The following is a 20,412-nucleotide window of genomic DNA, read 5'->3' as shown; positions in this document are numbered from 1 at the left end:
ATTGTGTGCAGGGAAGTTAGCTTATAGCGACATCTTCTGGCTTAGACAATACAGGTGAATAGGAAAGTATTTTAACTACAGATATCACCATATCTAGCCTATATCTTCCTCAGTTGAGTACATACATCTGAAATGTTATGGTTAAATATGCAAATGATTCATTATCTTATTTAAATATGCATTGCATTTAAAGATAAATCTGAACATTGGATAAAGCCAAGTTTAAAATTCTTTTTTTCATTCTTTTTTAAGTGCTACTGAAGTGGAGATTTCTGGCTCAGAGTATGAGAAAAACCCATTTTTAGAAAACGGCCTTAAAAGATGTATATTGTAAAATTTCATACATTTTGCAAGACACTCCAGGTGACGTTTTAACCAACAGATATCACCATGACACTTCCCCAGTTAATCACATTCAATAAGACAATTATTTTTGCATTGCAAGATTTCATTAAAGTTATAGTTAGCAATTGCATTCAATGTGTCAAAAGAATAAGCATAATTTATGCACAATATTTTGATATTATGTCTGCATTAACATGCAAGGAGTATTTTAATGTGCAGGTGGTTGTGGAGGAGGTACTAATTTCTATACTGTTGGGTAGATTAATCTATAAAAATACACCTTTTAGTTGGATCACATGTTTTTATGTGACATGTTCACCTGCAAAATAAGCTACATGTTGTGGAGTAAAATGTATGTAGTAGAGTGAAAGTATTAATCAGCATAACATGGAAATACTAAATTAAAGTACCTCAGCAGTGTACTTGAGTAAATGTACTTGGTTACTTTCTACCACTGAACTATAGTTTGTTGTTTATTGTACAATCTTTAGTAAAAGAATAATTAACTTCCGTACACAGATGTTGACTTGCTCGTTTATTCTTTTTTAACAAGAAAATACAATATCCACATTTTCAAAGTTAGCTAAAATAAAATGCTACTTTGTACAATAGAAAATCTGAGTGCTTAATAGAATACTGCATTATAAAACGATATATATAATTCACAAGCATACATTTTATTTGTAACCCATACATTTCACAATAGCCTATGGCACATTAAAAAGGCATGTCCCCTCATTTCCTATTTGTACTGTAATGTACCTTGGTTTTGCCTTGTGCATCATCTTCTCGCATTATTTTGTTCAATGAATTTGTGATCCTTGGCAAACAGCGCAGAAAGTATACATCTCATTATTTTTGTTTGTGTCAAAGTAAGATGACAGTGCTTGTTCTCCCAGCAGATGTAAACAAATAAATCATAACAGTCATTTAAACTCTTGCAGACATTTAAATGTCTCTGCAATCAAGAGTCTCTGTCAAGACTTTGTGTCTCTCACTCCTCCTTTAGCCTCTTGGCTGTTCTCAGGAGAGCCAGAGGAATAATGAAAGAGGCTGATGTGAGGAGAAAACAGATCTGAGCTCCAGCTATCCAGTAAACTGTGAAGAAAGCAGTTAATATGAGTACACTGCAAGGAGAGTGTTTTACCAAGCAAAATTATTCACACACAGTACATCAAATATGTCAAATTTAAGATATTAGGTGCTATTACTGCCATCTGTCTTCCTTACCAGAGGATGACAAGACTGGTCCCAGTGCTCTGGCCAGAGCGCCCAAACTACGCAGTATCCCCATCACTGTGCCCTTCTGATTGGCTGACCCTGGAAGAACATCCACAGCAGATAATCAGTGTGCACATTATAGTCTAATCTAAATGTTTTGTGAGTTTCCATAAATATGAATTAATAAAGAGGCTTACCATGGTCAGAAACAAGCGTTGACAGGCATGGAACTACTATTGCAGCTGCTGTAACAAAAATAAATGACATCAAATTTAAACATTGCATTGCATTTATCCTTTAGATGTAGTTATATGTGCTGTTTTACATTTTCATTCTTTGTGGATATTATCCTGCTGCATACAAACTGTGTGAATGTGGTGTTTAGAGTAGTTAACATATATACATAATAAAACAAATACATAAAGCATATATTTAACCATATTTTGCAATTTTGTCTTTGGCCATTATGGTCTATGTACACCTTATGGATACACTTTATTTGTTGATTTTATCTGGTTTTAATTTACTCTTTAATGGTTCTTCTACTATTTTCCAGATTTTCTGCTCCAGTCACACATTTTTCTCCACAAATATCATTATTTTACCAAATGACTTATGCAGGGTTAATTTTTTATGTTTTAAAAAGTCATGAAATGTATCAATTCATTTAGAATATTTAAAAAAGGTTTGGTACAAGCACTATGCAGTTTAACCATTTATTGTTTTGTTTTACCCTAATGGACTCATATGCATCAGCTTTGGGAGTTCCCCTTGGTTCCTAAAGGGGGTTTGTAAAACAAGATTTGTAGGATCCTATTTCCATTGTTGATACTAAATACACAAATCACATTTTGACAGTGTACTTGCAAAGTCTTAAAGATTTGGTATTATCATTTTTACTGGCCTTTTTTAAAATCTCAATTCCTGTTGTAACTGTACTCATATGCATTATGCCAATGTTTATTAAATATGTTTCACTTATTTTGCACAGTCCTGGGTACGATAAAAGGTTTACATTGTCTTAACATGACATTCAATATTAAAATGAGCTCACCAAATGAGTATAACGCCAAGCCAACGTAAAGCATTGTTATATTCCATGAGAGCCCGATGAGAATAAATGCTGGGATTAATAATATTATTGCCTAAAAAAAAAAAGAGAAACACAGTTAGTTAGAGAAGTTTAAGATTAAGAGTATTTTATGGTACATGTTTTTGTCATGTAAACAGAAGGCACTCCTACCACTTGAACAGCCCTGATATGCTGACCAGGTTTGATTCTGCGAGCATAACCCCCCTGGATTGAAGCCATGATGACACCAATGAAGAAGAACATCTTTCCCTGCTGCATACTAGTGAGAGAAAAATGTTTGTAAAAAAATCATAGCGTTGTAACCGATAGAGCACACAGCTTTATCTTTGAGGTCATACCTTGTAAAGTGGAAGCGTTGATGAGTCAGAAAACTCAGCGTGAACTCCAGACCAGAGAACAGGAAGAGATAGCAGAAATAAACCAAGCCCAACGCTCGAAGCTTCTGCATTCCTGGAAAGACATTTTCACCTTCTATCTATCAGTGGGCCAAAGTTCCTTCATGCTTTTTATATATATGTAAATTGGTCAAATGGGTGTAATCCAGTATGTGCAGTACCCACTTTCTTTTGGAGGTGGATCTTTTGTCCTGGTAAGAGCTGAAAAATGGAACAAAGATATTGGGTTCAAAAGGTCCCTGGAGTCCCCAAACTCTGAAGATGAAGCCTAGGATGAAACAAGAAAATGTATTTGAATCTGTCAAAGAGAAAAGAACTTTTTTCAGCTACTAAGGAAAACAAACTGGTATTTAACTTTACCATGTGGTGAAAACCATAACCACGATGAGTCTTACATATATTAGGTGATGATGATGTTTTAAACATTACATGAAATGAAAATGTAAGTTGTAGCCCCTTCACGATACACACATATATAACATAGAATAAAATGAAATAGAATAAAAAAACAATGTATATAGTTAATTGTATACACATCTGTATATACTTTTCTTTATAAACATATTTATATTACATGTTTTAAAGCTCCCATACTCCAATAGTCCACCCAAACTGGTGTTTTCACTTATGTTGCCTGATAGACCTCTTCTGTATGGGCATGTACAGAATGTACTTGATTGACAACTCCCTTACTCTTCTCTTAGCTTTGTATTACTTACTTGTATTACTATACTGTTATTGTTCTTAGCTCATAAAGGTTGGTGACATCAGGTAATTCCCAGCATAGCTACACCCAGCTTCAGCCCATCAAAGGTGTAATTACTAATTACTTCCTGGAGTCTTTGTCAAAAAGTTACTGCTGCCAGCCAAGAAGTAGTATGGCACATAACCGGACATGAAACAGCAATGTGTCGTTTATACACTTCGTTAAACAAACAAAGTATTAGTGAGCTTTAGAGTCACTATTAGGCCTATTCTATTAACCAGGTAAGCTGTTTATCCCCGTTTCCAGCATTTATGCTAAGCTAAGCTAAGCTAGCTAAACTAGTACAGGTACAGTAAATACAGGTAAGGCAGCTTTATTTGTATAGCACATTTCAGCAACAAGGCACAGACAACAAGGTACAGAAATGAGAGTGGTCTCAATCTTCTCATGTAACTCTCGCACAACATGCATCACAAAAATGTCTGACCCTTAAAGTAAAACTGTATGTCATTCAGTTTGTCAGTTGGCAGTGTGAATGTTTCCATAACAAACCTTGACATCCTTTGTGAGTGTCTCTGGCAGCATGACCCAAATAAAGAGCAGATCAGCAGCACTGAAGGCCAAGGCGAGCAGAGCTGGAGTTTGGTAGAAGACATTTCCTGTTGTTCTGGAGCTGAGGGCAAAATAGGCACCCATCAAAGGTCCCACGGTGAAGCCCAGGGAGAAGGCAATGCCGATCATAGCCTGGTGATGAGAAAATTAAAGTCTAATTTTTTAAATCTTATCAGGTGCGACTTACAATTACAAAGACTTTAACTGGGTGACCGGCAACACTGTGTACAACAAAGAAATTAGATGGTCAGAGCCCTAATAAAAGATACTAGCAGAGCCTCTTATTATACATTATATTGTTTTACATACATTTTATTAGCATACATTCAATCACATTATGGTGTTTTTAGATGACACATTTTAACAACACATTTCCTGTTACGGCAAAAGAAAGTCTGTGCCTACCATTCCTCTGTTCCGTGCTTTCGGGCAAGGCAAGTCTGCCATGACAGCAGTGCAGAGGCTGACGTTGCCCTTACAAATGCCCCCAATTACTCGAAACAAAAGGAACATGCTGAAACTCTGGGAAACAGCCCAGACCGCATAGGAGGACATCAGCCCTAACTGGAACACAAGGCACCCAATTAGACGTGAATGAAACGGGGCTGATGGTCAAAGTTGCAGGAATTCTTACACAAGTGGAGTATGAACTGTCCCAAGTGAATGACTCTAGTGGCTTCTAATGTGAAAGGATACTGAGGTTTATATTTTAAAGTCATGAAAAAGTGGTATAACATAGCATTTTTCTCACTGTGGTAAGAATGAGCAAGGGCCGCCTGCCATAGTGGTCTGACAAAGCCCCAGTTACAGGTGACGACAGGAACTGCAGCAGAGAAAACAGTGACCCGATCAGACCTGAAAGAAGAAGAGAAATGAATTCAGTTTCTTTGCATTAATAAAGTTTGAATGGGTCATACTATCACGAAAAGTCGAGCTCCACATATGCTATATTGAATCTGAAATCAATTCAGTGTAGGCTACTGTACCTCCAAACAGAACACTGTTGTATTTCTTTTCCATCGGAATCCCCACGGCCTCCCTGAACCAGTCCACGACACTCTGCAGAGACTGGTATACACCATCCTGTCCAACAAGACAAAACACTGAAAATACAACATCACACAGGGACAACACAAACACTAGTGAAGAGGGCCATTCAGCATGAGTCAGCAATTTTTATGGAACAGATTCCTTACACAAAGCCTCCTTTGTTCAAAAGAGCATTCAAATTCTGCACATCATCTGTTCAAAACACACCATTGATTTTTTTTTTTACACATTAAAATCTGTTTCTACTTTTGGAAACTATAGCTAAACACTGGTTCCACTGGTGAAAGGGATGTACAATGTAACTCAAATGAGGAAGTAAGGCTGATTGAATCATCTTAAAAAAAAAACTAACCCCTGTTTGTGCATAATGGTCCAAAATCGAAGGCAGTAGAGGTAGAATCAGTGTAAATCCGAGCAGGTCCAACAGCAGCGTGACAAACACAATGTTGATGACCTTCGACGAGAAGGTGCTGCCATCCTCTGCAGATTTGTTTACAGCTGACATTCCTGAGACTGAATAATGTGTCTCTTCTGTTCCTGCTCGTAAATAAAACACATACAGTATTTGTTAGAAGGGCAGCACTGGCATGGAAATAAAATAATAGTACATTATGTTTACAGTGTATTAAACATGCCATTAGAAGCCTGACTTCTAATCTCAAAGAACAGGAACAAGTAAACCCTTGGGGAAACACCACAATTATAACAAACAGGTAAATTTAACAGGTCTGTCATTTTTCTAATTATTTCCTTGCAAGTTTCCTGAACAAATATGTTTTAATATTTTTTTTTATTAGGAACAAATTATATGACATTTAAGGACATAATTTGGACTGTATTGGAGTTAAGCTAGTATTTGTACATAATATTATATTTAAATTATAGGCCTATAAGAAACTTTATTCTCCATATATCTTCAATTGTATGCTAGATTGGAGACACGTTGACATTTGTGCGTGTTGTGCACTAAAGGTTATTTATTGGAATTAACTGGAAGTGTTTTAATTTTCTCTATAATTAGCACCACATAAAGTTATTTCCAGTAAACTTCCTATGAATTTCCAGTTACATGTCATTCAAGTTACTTTCTAGAAAAATATAACAAGCCCTAGGATTCGTTTTGATTAAGCATTACTACAGACAGCGTGTTAGTAGGCTAATCTGCAGATGAATGAGCAGATCTTAATACAAACATTAACATGAGTAGTTTACAAAAGTAGATGTAAAGTTATGCCAGTGAAGTTGCAATCACCTACAGTCTCCATCTTATTTTTATAAGCCATCAGGAAAGAGAGTAAAAAAGGTGTAGCACAAGGAGGAAGGAGGAAACAACTGGAACAAATGCTCAGATCAAGGTTGGTCCCTGCGTGTATTAACTCCTCAGTAAATGCACTGACATGCACTTTTCTTTTCTTTTTAATTACTGAAATCAGCCCTAAAACTGTTGATCTAATAAATAAAAACATTTCTTACAAGTTAGCTAGTTCCCTCCGCAGAGTAGGCTACTTATTATCAGCATCACCTCTTCTTGGACACTGAATATACACTACATCCGCAGACTCGTAGGTTAAAGAAATCAGAACAGATCACACCGAGGACTTACCCGACTCGAGCATACTTTCTCTCCCTCTCTCTCTCATCTGTCCATTGTTATAAATACGTCCACACCAGGAAGCGGTGTCCTCTTACATTTGGATGACAAGATGTGTCGTAACCACCAGCACATTGAGACGAAAATGCTGCCTTCAGGTGATCTTCGTAAACTGAAACACTGTGCTCACACATTTATTACAAACATTAGTTCTACAGTAGCGATGACTTCATTAAAATTGTGATAAAATAAGTTGTGTTCTTTGCAGTTGCTCACTGTTTGAAAACAGTGCAACTGTCTCACCAGCAGAATGATTACAGGAAAAGACACATTGTTTCAATCACACTTTCAGTTTATTTACATTTAAAGTAAATTATATATATTAAAAAGATTAAAAGTAAATAGAAAGTTCTTTATTTTACATGGAATAAAAAACAAATACCTTTATTTTTTGTACTAGTGAAACGGTTTACTCGCTCACTGGCGAACGTAGATATAAACACTGGCGAAGTACACAACAATTTGTATTCAAATACCCAACAGTACCTGAAGGCAGCAGAAGCATTTCCACATACAGTGGTTTTGAGGATGGTTTAGGGCTTGGTAGTTTATATATAATGTATGTATATAACAAGAGTTCAGTGTAAAGTTTTTTTTGCATGTTTTACAGTATGAATGATTAACATCTCCTTTTACAAAACATGAATAGAAAAAAAGAGGATCTTTGCATTAGTTATCCATGAATATACATGATATTTAAACAAAGAAATCATCTAAATAAGATCAACCATCTTGGCTCTAAAGTTGTATTTGCTGAACACAACAAATTAAATCCTACATAGCAGCTGTACAATAAAAAAGTTTTATTAGAAAAGGTTTAAAATCTACAAAACATGAAAAATTAGTTTGTATCCAGGTTATCCAGATTTACAGAGTACAGTTAGAGAGTAGAGGATGGTTTATTCAAAAGTCAAATCTAGCTTCCCATCGCACACCAAAAATCCATCCATAACATAAAGAAAAACGTTATATTCCATGTCGCATGATGTGACGCTGCAGTTCAGAGCCGTTCATGAGGTTTCGTCCACAAAACTCACAGGTAAACAGTTTGTCTTCAGTAGCTGCTGGGCACAGGACTTCACCAGCTCCATCCATGACTGTGAGTGCACCTGGAGAACAAGAGACATTAGCTCAGCCTTAATTGTTTAGTCTATCAAATTTCCGAAAATATTAAGAAATGCCAATCACAATTTCTAGATGACATTTTCAAACTGCTTGTTTTGGGCTCAAACATATTCAATTTACGTGTGGCTGGGTTGGCTCAAGTGGGTAGAGCGGGCGCACATATACGGAGAGGTTTATGCCTCGACGCAGAGGTCCAGGGTTTGAATCCGACCTGTGACGATTTCATGCATGTCTCCCCCCTCTCTCTCTCGCCTAGCTGTCCTATCAAAATTAAAGGCGGAAAAGCCCCAAAAATATTATCTTAAACAAAAACAAAAAACACACACATTAAATTTACCACAATATCAAATGGAGAAAAGCAAAGAAAAAAAAAAACTGAAACCTGCGAATGTTTCACATTTTTGCTTAAAAGCTTGACTGATGACTGGCATTGATCAAAATGATCAAAAAGGGGATACTGATTATGTTGTAACCATGTTTACTCACATACTGTCCTTCATGCTTTCTACATGGTGAGGCCACTAGTGTTTAGTGGTCCTGTGAAATAAAAAAAATGTTGATGCCAAAAATCAAAATAATCTAATTCCCTAGTTAAATGTAAGCACATTTACAACAAGACTTATGAAATGAATGGCTCGACGGTCGACGCGTTTACTGTATGCAGGAATGCAGTCTTTTGTTTTATATGTCTAAAAGATACTACATACAATTAGATTCTATCATTTAAGGCATGTCAAACAACTCTTGTATCATACACTAGACACAGACATAAGAAGTCGTTCTGGTAGGTTAGGCAGTATGTTGATTGATACCAGGAGCAAATGTGCCTAAAGTGCTGCTTTTCTCGGGAGTTGATGCTGGATCTTAAAAAGATAAGTAGATTAATCGATCAACAGTAAATTATTCTGCAACTATTTTGATAATAAATTCATTGTTTCAGACACTATCTAAGCAACTATCCTGTTTTTCCACTGGGATCATTTGATGGTTTTCTCTTTTTAACATTATTGTAAACAAAATATCTTTGGACTGTTGGTCAGACAAAACAAGCAATCTGATGACATCATATTGGGCTCCAAGTATTGTAACTTTTTATTTTTCATTTTGTACATTATGTCAATCACTGGAGTGCAGGCGAAAACAATGGGTGCAGGTGCTGGACCTGTTGCCCTTTGCTGTGCATTTATTTAGACTAATTGGGATCAATTTAGTATCTTACCTTTGGGCACATGTAGATTCCCAGCTTCCTTCATCGCGTCACCTTCATGTTTCTGATTTGGGCATTTGTTTTCATCGTCTTCAGTGATCATCTCATCTTCTTTGTCCTGATTTCGCTTTAGATGATTAATCTGATCTTCCATCTTGCAACAACCACGAGGCCGCATTTCTTCTTTGAGATATTCATTCTCAAGTACAGGCATTTCTTGATATGGGTCTCTTACCTCCTTACTGATTATCAGATTGTGTGGTTGTTCTTTTTTGCAGTTTGTAAATGAGACACCTAATCTCTCCTTATGCCCTATCATATGTAGTTCACTGGTGGGCGGAGGGGTTAGCAAATGCCTTTTAACTGTTAAACTTTCTTGAGCCCTGCTGTTATTTGCTTGTATATGTTCTTTCTTTGCAAAGGCTGAAATTACGTCCGTATTAACTTGATTTTTTGGGTTGTGGGCCAAAGTGATGCTGCCCTTTTCATCCAGTAATATCATCTCATTTTGAACATGATCTACAACCTCAGTCTCAATGTCCTCTGTCTTAACCATTCTATCCTGATCTGCCTTCTTGAGTGTGTTGTTGATCCTGCCATCCTCATCCAGCAGTCGGATATTACGAAGTATATCGTCTTCTACCCTAGCCTCGATGTTGGACGTTTTATGCTCCACATTTTTATTATGTAGCTTGTGGGCCTGTACCTTTTCAGCTATTTTACCAAATGTTGGTGAGCTCTTCTCTGCTGCCTCCACCTTTTGTTGTGTGAACGTTATGCTGCTGTCCTCAATATCTGGTTGTGCTGGCAAGACCACAACATCTTGTTCTTGTGGTTCTGGCTCATGCTTCTCTTGGACAGAAGCGTTTGGTTTTGTGTTTTCATACTGTAGGTCCACCACCGAGCTCTTGGCAGGGCTTTCTTCTTTCCTTCTGTCCTGGCTTTTCTTCTGATATGCTTCCTTGCTCTGTAGCGTAATTTTCTCCCCCATGTTATTTTCTGCCGGGTTCTGAGCTTGTGTCTCACGTGGAACTTCATCACCGTCGGTGACAAACTCTTCCGTTTCTACATCCTCACTGACATTGTAGTGGTGCTCCAAGTTAGACGAAGGTTCCTCTACCGGCATCCTATCAACCCTTGCTTGTAGCTGTTCAAGGCTGACTTGACCCACAAGCTCATGATTCCTCACAACCTGCACAAAAGAAAAAAAAAAAAAAAAAAAAAAAAAAAATCAAACTACAAATGTACAAGAACCCATACAGCCCATTTCCAGCGCAGGAAACGTTTCCATGGACCAAGGAACCATTTCTTTAAACCAGGAACCTGTGCTTCAACCAGAGGAACCACCACTAGTCCCTGCTCTGAAGGTAGTGCTTTCAGATGAACAGGAACCATTGTGGTCTTTCTACCTACCCCAGGAGTGGGAGCCCTCCCCAGTTGTTCTTCCTGAGATTTCATATATTTTTTTTTTCCCCTTTAAAAGTTTAATTTTAGAGAGTTTATCCTCATTCAATTTTAGGGTCTAAGGGGCAGAGGGTGGCATATGCTGGGGAGATTGTAAAGATGGTGAAACGTTATTAGGCCATATAAATAAAATTGACTTGACAAGATTTGCAATGCTGGACATGCAGACACAAACCTTGCAGCAGCAACAACTTGTGTTTGGTTGAATAGGGGCTCCGGTGTCAACCCCTGCAATACTCTTTGAACCCCTTAAGAGTTCAGTGAATAACTTTTATTCTCTAAAATGCATTTTTATAACGGCTTCTGATGTGAAATAAAGAAGGTGTCTGTGATTCCCTTTTACTTTTTCCAAATTCAAGTACATTGAAAGTGGATAATTTACAATTCCGTCAAACACAAAGGAATTCCAGTGATGCATAGAGGGGTTTAGTAACAAATCCTTACCTGATGCTTATCGCTCAGGTGTGCCTCCAAGTCGCTCAGCCGAGTGCAGTCGAAGTAGCACAGCCGACACTTGTAGGGTTTGATGTCATCATGCCTCGTCATGTGCAAACGCAGGTTGTCAGCACTTCCGCTTGTGAAAGTGCATTTGTGACAGCGGAAGACGATGCCTTGAAGGTAACGCGACAGCTTCGAGCGACGCACCTCTATTGGCACAACACGTTCCTCTGAAAAAAAATAAATAAATAAATAAACAAAAACACTGAACATAATAGGACAGGTGAGGATACGAGTAGGTGGGGAACACCAAATCTTGTCGAGTATTTACCGCGATGCAAGACGATGTGATCGATCATGTTATTCTTGTTCTTGGTCTGGTAGAGGCAGAAAGGGCAGCGGAGGTCTTTCTGATGAGTGGGTTCTGACTGGCATGTAGAGTGACCTGTCTCCATGTGCATTTCCAGGGTTTTCCTAATAAAAAGGCAAGAGAAACAAGAGGCAGGTGTTTGGAGACAACTTTTGCATTTTGCATAACAATAATAAATAGGTGGATTAATTAAAAGTTAGTTAAAAGTAGAAAAATAAGATATTTACAGTAGTTCTTACATTGAAAAAACATTCCCAATTTTATGCAGAGAAAAATACTGGTTGTATAATAATGGTGGTTGTAACTTACCTTAAACCGGTGAAAAAGTCGCAGTCCTTACACCTGAGGATCTTCTTTCCATGGCGATTTAGGTAGTGTCGTCGCATACTAGACAGGTGTTCAGTACTGAAATTGCATAACTCACATCGAAGAAATCTCCTGTCAGTTAACTTGGTTTCTTGCAAATTAGATTGAGACGGGGCATCAGCCTGTGCCATCAAGTTATAGTGGTTCAACTGTCGCTGCACATCTGGGGGCTCCAAGTACAGCGATTCTGTCAAAAGTACAACCAATTACACATTTGTTTACAAAAAGTACAATTCTCTGCTTGACCTTATTGCAAAAGTGTGTATTAAATATATATTTTGACAGTTAAATACATTACAATATATAGAACATAATGGGAAGGACTTGCTTTCAGTTATTTCAAGTTCTTCATCAGGTTCAGGCCAATTGTTTAAATCCTCTGATGAGCTGAAGAGCTCCTTGTCGGCCCTCTGAGCACTCTCCTCATCTTGGTTGTCAGTCTCACCATGATCCGAAATGACATCTGAACATTCAGCAATGGTTCGAACATGGGAGGAAAGACAGAAAAATTTGCAATATCACAATACAAAGTGCTAAGCCAAAACTTGGGTAAAGCATTATAGTTGGCACAACAGAGAATATGTAAACTGTTCTTTTTGTAAGCTGGCAATTCTTCAAAAGAGAAAACCATTCAGAGTGGGAAAGGTGTCTATTAAAGAAGAATATGACTGCAACAGTCCATATTCAACAATATTTGGCTGGATGTCGGTATTAGGAAATCCTCCTGATTTTGATCAGTGAGCAGAAATAATGCCTGGGAACAGGTTCAATCTACACTTAGTTGACAGTTTATTAGATCCACCTGGCTAAAATCAATATAGTCCAATACAACAACCCTGCAATAAATCCTACCTTCAAAAAAGGTTAGAATGTTTAGTGTTTAAGAGGCATGGCTCCACTGTGTGGTCATTTTGGAGGATGTAGTTTGTGGTAAAGTTGAACTGTATTAGAGGTGTTTGTAATATTTAGCCTACCCTCATTGATAGAATATTGGTGAAGTGTATACCAGTAACAGCTTATTTTAAAAACAATGTATGCCAGGATGTCCTTGTATTGCTGACACTTCCAATATATTATTGGTGATCAGATATGTCAGCAGCTAAAAAATGCATCATAGTAACATCATATTATTACCAATTTATTGAATGTTAGGTAATAGTGTGTTATATACAAGTCACTTACCTTGATGTGTTTTCATAAAATGACTCCTCCACAGGCCCATGACGGTCGTCCGATAGGAACAGAAGCTACATCGGAAAGGCTTTATTGTCCCAGCTTTGTACAGGACGTATTTGTTGATGCTGTTGAGATGATGACAAAAACAAAACATTCAGTCAGAACACTGATAGCTCATTACTAACTAAATACAAATTGGTGGTTCTGGACAAAAAGGACATCAAATTGTGTAATGTATGTTTAACTTAATACCCAATTGTACTAATAATACTGTATTAAATATACTTTTAAAGTATTAATTAGCTCTCATTTATGTATGTGTAAGCCCAAATAGCAATTATAAAAGTTTTTTACATAAACAAATTTGGGACTTCTGTTTTGAATGGCGTGTATCGTAAAGAACAGTATTAAGCAATGATGGACCAAATTTTTGCCACTGCTAAATGCTGACTGACTCAACATTTTACTTTTGGCCCTAATACCCAAATCTAAATCACCAAAGTTTCTTCTTACTTGTGCTTTAATACTGAGGTAGGCAGACTGTTCAGCTTCTTGATGGCTGCCACGGCTGCATGGCTGCGCTCATGCGAACGCAAACCTCTCAGGGACATGAATGTCCGTCTACACCGTTTGCAAGGGTGTTTGTCTTCTCTCGATTCCAGCTGTGGTTGCTCTACATCAGTGGGTTTCGAAGGGGACGACAGAGGACTTGGTGGCAAAGTTAAGGTCTCTACTTGTGTCACATTCCACTGGGCCAGTTCCTCCACAGTTTCCAACGTGAGAAGTTCATCTTGCCCACAGTCCTGGAATATGAAAGACAGCAATAGTTAACAAAGTAGCAAAATCATGTAGCAAATTATCAAAAGTTTACACTATTGGCAGAGTCAACTTACTTTGATGAAGTTGGCCTCTGGTGCGGTCGTAATGACAAGTGATGTTGTTGTCTTTGCAGCCTTTGTCCTCTTTTTCTCACTCTCTCTGTGGCAATCCAGGTGATACCACAGCTTTCTGATTCCATTCATTTGTTTGTTGCAGTGGATACACCTGTAAAGACCTGTACTTCCCTTCCTTAATCCTTGTGATAACATAGTGAAGTCCAATATGCTATCTGAGCTGTGAAAAATACTGTAGTGGGCAGCAAGAAGCTGAGAAGAGTCAAACATCAACTCTGGACACTTCTTGCATTTGATGGGTGCACTTTCCTCAGATTCAACTTCAGGCGGTTTGCTGGGTCTGCGTTTGTTGTACTTCTCTAGCAGCTTGTAAATGGCAAGTGGGTCCAATTTGTGAGACTTTTTGTAGTGACTTTGCAGATATCTGCGGAAGAATCCCTTATAGGTACAAATGTGGCACTTGTACAGCGTTTGCTTGTTCTGTACTGAAAGTGGGTCTGGAGTGCCCAACTGGTTTCCGACTCCGATTTTTGTGGCGCTCACTGCTGAGGTTTTGCTTTTTGAAGCCTCCAATGCTGAGCCCTGACAGCTGTGATCAGGTTGCTTCTCAGTTTCAATGTCAGCTGAATGTTCCGAAGCGGCTGCCTGAGCCCGATCATGGTCCCTGTCACAGTGGATTTTCAGTTTCTTCAATGATGCATAAATTAGTGGACATATTTTACACATGTAGCCTCGTGCATTAGAAGATTTTCCAATTGAACACTTAACCATGTTGGTTACAATTATTTCCTCTGTTTGAAGATGATCTGCCCTGGCTATGACGTCTGGATGCCTCATTTGGCAGTGAGTGAGTATGCCATGGTAGCTTGCATTGATATAGGGACAACTTGGACACCTGTAGACTAGTAATGTGTCGTTTTCCACTGTCGTCATGCTAGATTTACATACCATGCCTTGCTTCTCATGGGCCTGCTTGTATACTGGTGCATAGTATTTTAAGAAGCTGTCCTTTCCATGTGTCTTAATATAATGGCTTCCAAGTCGTTTTTTCTTAAAATAGGAATTACAACACAGGACACATTTGTATACACTATCCTTAACCATTGAAACGGATGCAGTCTTGTGGTGAACCTGCAAGTGTCGACCAAGCGCAATTTTTGTGGTGCACTTATAAGAGCAGTGCTGGCACGCAACTGCTGCATAGGTTTTCTTACTTAAAAAGGAAGCCTGCGATACGGATCCCCTTTTGCTTAGGGTCTTATGTTGTTTCATTGTACTCACAGCCGATGGTTTAGGCGCTGGTTTCAGTGTGTTTGGCACAGTTTTTGCCACAGTCTCAGTATGGTCCTTCTTGCAGTGCTTTTTCAGCTTCTCCTGCGTTGCACAGATTTTTGGGCAGGTTTCACACATGTAGCCACCATGTCTCAAACTGCCACCAGGACTATTTGTTTTCAAACAGTCACCCGCGTTGTCTAAATGGGCTTCATCCATGGGATGACTGTCCACCCTGGATGCGAGGGCAGGATGCTTCATCTGGCAGTGAGTGAGAACTCCTTGATAACGGGTATTGATGTAGGTACAATGTGGACACTTAAAGACATGCAGGCGCGTTTGGACCTGCTCTTGCTGTTTATGTGAATTTTCAGTTATGGCTTCATGGTGTTTAATTCCACAGTGGACGTTGAGACCGTGCTGGTTGTGAAACCTTGCAGGACAGAAAGGGCACCAGAGCATTGTGGAGGACGCGGTTGCTTTAGGAGAACCAGGTGACATGTCAAATTCCAGGGGCTCTTGGTAGGATTCAAATGACCCTGGCATATCATTGTGGTCTTCCACCTGCCTGTTTGCACTTGGTCTCTTCCTCTTGATGACATTCAGGACAGAGCCGTCTTCTTTCACAGACCACGGATGAACAACATGGTAGTGGCGTGTGATGGCTGACATTGAGCTACCTTTAAATGAACATGCTCTGCACGAATAGGTCTTGGTTTCATTTTGTCCAGTTCTTTGAGTGGGCAAGCTGCCATCAGTGCCATCGCTATCACGGATACCAACGGTGTGCTTGATTTGAGGTTTCTTCTTTCCAGGAGGACCTGTATCGGCGCCGGCGTACAACCGAGCAGTCACGTACTCAAGGCTTGGTCTACGTCCTGGGTGTTGTGCCTGGTAGTGTTCATAGACTGCGGCTGCTTGTTTGTGAGAAAAAACACACGTGTCACAGTGATACCCTGCCTTTAAAGTTCCTTGTTTGAAACACATTCTTAAAACCTCTGTGACTGATCTATTTGTCTTGTGGATTTTCCATAGATGCCTCTTCAAAACATTTACATATGGAGTTCTGTATGGGCATCTATAGCACTGAAGGATCCTCTGTGCTTGTGAGGCTGTCATTGAGGGTGATGCTGACGCAAAGAAGGATTTGCCAAGCTTATTTGTTTTTTCATTTCCTTTTCCCCCTAGGGATGCATGGTTGACATTTTGTTTTTTTCCAGTTGTATGTAGGTGCAATTTCTGTGTCTTCTCATGAACCATAGAGGTATACAAAGAGATGTGTTCGCCATTAACAACAAATCCACGATGTTTTTTGCTGTAATGCCGCAATATGTAGTCCATAGTCCTCTGTCTATAGTTGCAAAAGTGGCAGAAAAGCATATCTTCATCGCCCTCATTCATAAAAGGAAGAGGTAGACGCGTAGAAAAGGACAACTCCTTTGGTTGAGTTTTAGATCTTTCAATTTCATCACGAATCAAAGCTGTATGTTCAATAATACATTCCCTGCTGTAAGGAAGGTCTCTGTGAACTTGGTTTTGATGGCTCACTACTCCAATTACAGCTGGATTTCCGTAGTTGCACTTTTGACAGTAAAACAAGTTTTCTGCACATGCATAAGCATTACACTTCGTCACCAAAGCATTTGCTGCCTTATCCTCTTCACGTTGAAGTTCTTTTTCACTATATAGATCAGCATGTTTATTAGTTTTAGAATCAGAAGACGTGGGACTTGCTGAGGCCTCAGCTTCACTTTGAAGTTTCTTTTTCTGCACCTCCGCACTATACATTAAGATCTCTTTAGTACCGGTTAGTGCGTGCATAGCATGTTTTGCATTATGATGACCAATCACGCTTTTGATTTTGGTACTTGAATAACTGCAAAACTGACAGTAAAACAATGTATCTGGTGAACTGCAGGATAAACTGTCATTTCTAATAGACACTTCCCTATTGCATTTGGTAGGCAACTTCTTCCTTTTACTTCGGTCCCCTGCAGATTCCACTTTCTTAGTTTTAGGAGACTCTGAATGAGTCTTAGAAGCTTCTGTTGCTTGCTTCCACTGTGACAGCTCACCTTTTTCTTTTGTTTTCTTAAAAAAATCGGAGATGTTCCTTTGAGGTGCAGATGTTTCTGTTATTTTCACAGAGTTTGGAGACTTGACTGGAATAACCTGTGAGGTTCTATGCGATGTGACACAAGCTGACTGTTTGATTTTGTCTATTGTGACTTCTTCACCTGGGTGATTTTTTTGGTAGTGGACATGCATGACAACAACTGACTTATGACTAAACTTGCAGTTATTGCACTGATACAAGGCCACGTTTGCTGCCGGGGAGGTGGGATGTTGGGGCGAGGGTGCATTCTGGACTTCCTTACATGGTGTGAAGGCACTCTCAGGAGAAATACCTCCTTGTTTTGCTGGACTGGGTGGTTTTTCATTCGTATTCGACTGAGATGATCCCTTTTGGCATCCAATCACAGAATATCTGCAGTACATCAAGGAATTATCCACTTTATGTGTTGGATGATTTTCCTTGTAATGTTCTTTCAAAGCCTTCAATACATTGGTAGTAAACGGACAAACAAAACATTTGAAAACCAAACTAAGTTCACGTGATAGTATCGTGAATACATTTGGGGCCTCTGGATGATTTTCAGCGTAGTGTCTCTTGAGGAAAGCTACACTTACAAATTCAACTGGACACTGCAGGCAACGAAAGGTAGCACTCTCATCACTTGGATCCTGAATGTAAGCAGCGTTATATCTTACATAAGGGTGGTTGTTCTGATAATGAGTAGACATGCATGGGATTTCCATATCACTGTAGTCACAGTGCTTACAAAAATAAACCTTTGAGCTTTCCGAGTTTCCATTTCCATTGGCATTGACGCCTTCATCTTCGCTAACTTCAAATGAAAACTCTGCGTTGCTTGATGATTGTGGTTTTCTTGTGTTTGCGTCCTCTGGGAGCTTTGTCTCTTTTTTGTCTGACTTTGCTTTTTTAGCAGGAGGATATTTTGAACTTTCTTTGTTGGTCCTTTTGCCAACATTGTCAGCAACTGTTTCAATGGATTGTTCCTTGGGCTTTGGTGGTCTCATGTCAGAATTGAACAAGTGATCATTTAGCAAAAAACGATGAGAAACACCAGTATCAATCATGTTGTGTTTGGCAGTGACTTTAAAGACACCGCTACTGTTTGGGCCAGGGCTTGAGGGAGATTCTTGCAAAAGTATGGTTCCTTTGGTGCTGTCTAGAAGCGTTGTGTCATCAGCTAACTTCCCGTTTGATCCAGATGCTGCTGCAAAGTACTTTGTTATGGTTTGCAAGGGCCTCTTGTATGTCTTCAGATCTTTTGAGGAGTTAAGTGTGTATTTAGATTTTGAGGTAGACATAACTGAAAAAATTGAGGAAATCTCTTTTGCTCCTGCAATTTCACTGTGCTGGTTTGTTGAAATGACATTTATGTTGGTCTCTGGGCTTTCAGAAATAATTTGATTTCCTATTACGTTCCGATCTTCAACATTTTTGTTACATTGTTTCTCATGTTCGTTTAAAACGTCCAGGCTACAAGCTGTAAAATCACAGTGCTGGCATTCAAAAGGATGTCCTGAACTGTTGCAATGGTTTTCAGTGTTGGCTTTGTTAGACCCAGGGCATTTTAAACCAGCATCTCGGAGTGCAGAAGCTACTTCAAAGCCATGCACCTGGTGGAGGTGTTCAAAAAGGTAGACCTTAGATTTGAAGAGGAGTGTACAGTGACTACACCTGAAAGACTTGATTTGGGACTCTTGAGTGAGAACTTCATTCTTTATCGTGGGGCCAGAGGCGGAAACGTTCATTGAATCTAAGGGTGTAAATAACAGATAATGTTGAATACTCAACTTGATTTCATGCACTACATTGAAACATTGTCAGAAAATTGACTGGGATAAATACCTTTTTGCATCTTGCATTCCTCTCTAAACCCAGAGCTGTGACACACCTACAGAATAAAAAGTATTAATTATTGCATTTCTCAAGGTACAAAACCAGCAACATATATTTGACTATTACTGTTATCAGTGTTAAAGTTAAGTGTACTGTCGAGGTTTAACAGGGATTTTAAAAAACATTGACAAGAGATCCACTGCGCGCTCCTAAAACATTAAAAGGAAAAACTGATCAGCAGTACAGCGATGGCAGTAGAAACAAGGACCTCGGTCAGGAATGCTCAACAGGAAAGGAAGGGGACGTAACATGCGAGTCCAGTCCCTTTACAGATAAAACTGAGTCGAACTCTTTCAACAACAAATTTGAAGGAAAAACTGGACATATACAACTTACTAATATAATCTATGCACACAAATAATATAACTTACTCATGCATGCAGGCAATGGATGAGGCTTAAAATGCAACGTTTTGAATCGCTGGTAACGATAACGTGAAGAAACCACAATTTTCCGCCATTTTTCCCGCGACTACAACTCTCACTGGCTTGTGCTTCCGCTCCGATAACAAAACTTCAATCGATTTACTTAATTTCCGTCGAAAATACCTTAAACTTCACAATAAAATTCAGTATTGGAGCTGTGCAAAAAAAAAAAAAGCTCACACAACTTCACTTAATGCACTAGAAAAGACTAATGTAACTAAAGAAACATTAATTAAATTTACCAGCCATTCAATTTCATAGACACACGGCACATGTACATGTGCAAATCTAAAATAAATAAAATGTAAAATAATCTATTTTGATGTTAATTTATTTTTTTATTTACCCAAAGGGTGGTATTATTTTTAATATTGAACTTAATTGTATTATTTCATTATTGGTGCATCTCATATTAAAACACCAAACAACCGTGCCTTTATTGTGAAATCACAGACATATTTAACCGGAAGTACTTGTTAAATTACATTGCATAAATAAATAAATATTGGCTTGTCTTGTATCCCCTTTTAAAAATCCTATCAATTTGTGACATGTCCTATAGGTTTCATATCGTTCCATGCGACATAATGTAGGTTACGTGTGAAAGTCATA

At 38.7% G+C, this 20,412-nt stretch overlaps 2 protein-coding genes across 4 annotated transcripts; both read right to left on the bottom strand.

The window, feature by feature from the left end:
• Positions 1-867: 867 nt before the first annotated feature.
• On the bottom strand, positions 868-7,157 carry LOC114555366 (major facilitator superfamily domain-containing protein 10). 3 transcript variants are annotated; one of them, XM_028577707.1, is made up of 13 exons: positions 7,026-7,157; positions 5,775-5,959; positions 5,359-5,455; positions 5,124-5,227; positions 4,778-4,936; positions 4,313-4,504; positions 3,220-3,322; positions 2,998-3,109; positions 2,810-2,918; positions 2,621-2,711; positions 1,764-1,811; positions 1,576-1,665; positions 868-1,443 (listed from the first exon to the last, which is right to left on the bottom strand). In XM_028577707.1, the coding sequence occupies exons 1-13, from the start codon at positions 7,060-7,062 to the stop codon at positions 1,340-1,342; spliced, it is 1,431 nt and encodes a 476-aa protein (XP_028433508.1). In that variant the 5' UTR covers positions 7,063-7,157; the 3' UTR covers positions 868-1,339. The 3 variants fall into 3 exon arrangements, with proteins under 3 accessions (XP_028433508.1, XP_028433509.1, XP_028433507.1); XM_028577708.1 differs by lacking the exon at positions 7,026-7,157 and adding an exon at positions 6,896-7,018; XM_028577706.1 differs by lacking the exon at positions 7,026-7,157 and adding an exon at positions 6,675-6,888.
• Positions 7,158-7,953: 796 nt separating this feature from the next.
• LOC114555356 (zinc finger protein 462) lies at positions 7,954-19,227 on the bottom strand. The gene is made up of 9 exons (XM_028577685.1): positions 14,113-19,227; positions 13,733-14,022; positions 13,226-13,344; positions 12,372-12,506; positions 11,987-12,230; positions 11,639-11,781; positions 11,314-11,537; positions 9,418-10,597; positions 7,954-8,182 (listed from the first exon to the last, which is right to left on the bottom strand). The coding sequence occupies exons 1-9, from the start codon at positions 19,225-19,227 to the stop codon at positions 8,040-8,042; spliced, it is 7,593 nt and encodes a 2,530-aa protein (XP_028433486.1). The 3' UTR covers positions 7,954-8,039.
• Positions 19,228-20,412: the final 1,185 nt, after the last annotated feature.

The sequence above is a fragment of the Perca flavescens genome, chromosome 5, assembly GCF_004354835.1.
Source record: "Perca flavescens isolate YP-PL-M2 chromosome 5, PFLA_1.0, whole genome shotgun sequence".
In the NCBI taxonomy this organism is placed as follows: Eukaryota; Metazoa; Chordata; class Actinopteri; order Perciformes; family Percidae; genus Perca; species Perca flavescens.
Note: the sequence above shows the minus strand (reverse complement) of the source record. Positions and strands in the feature narration are given on the sequence as shown.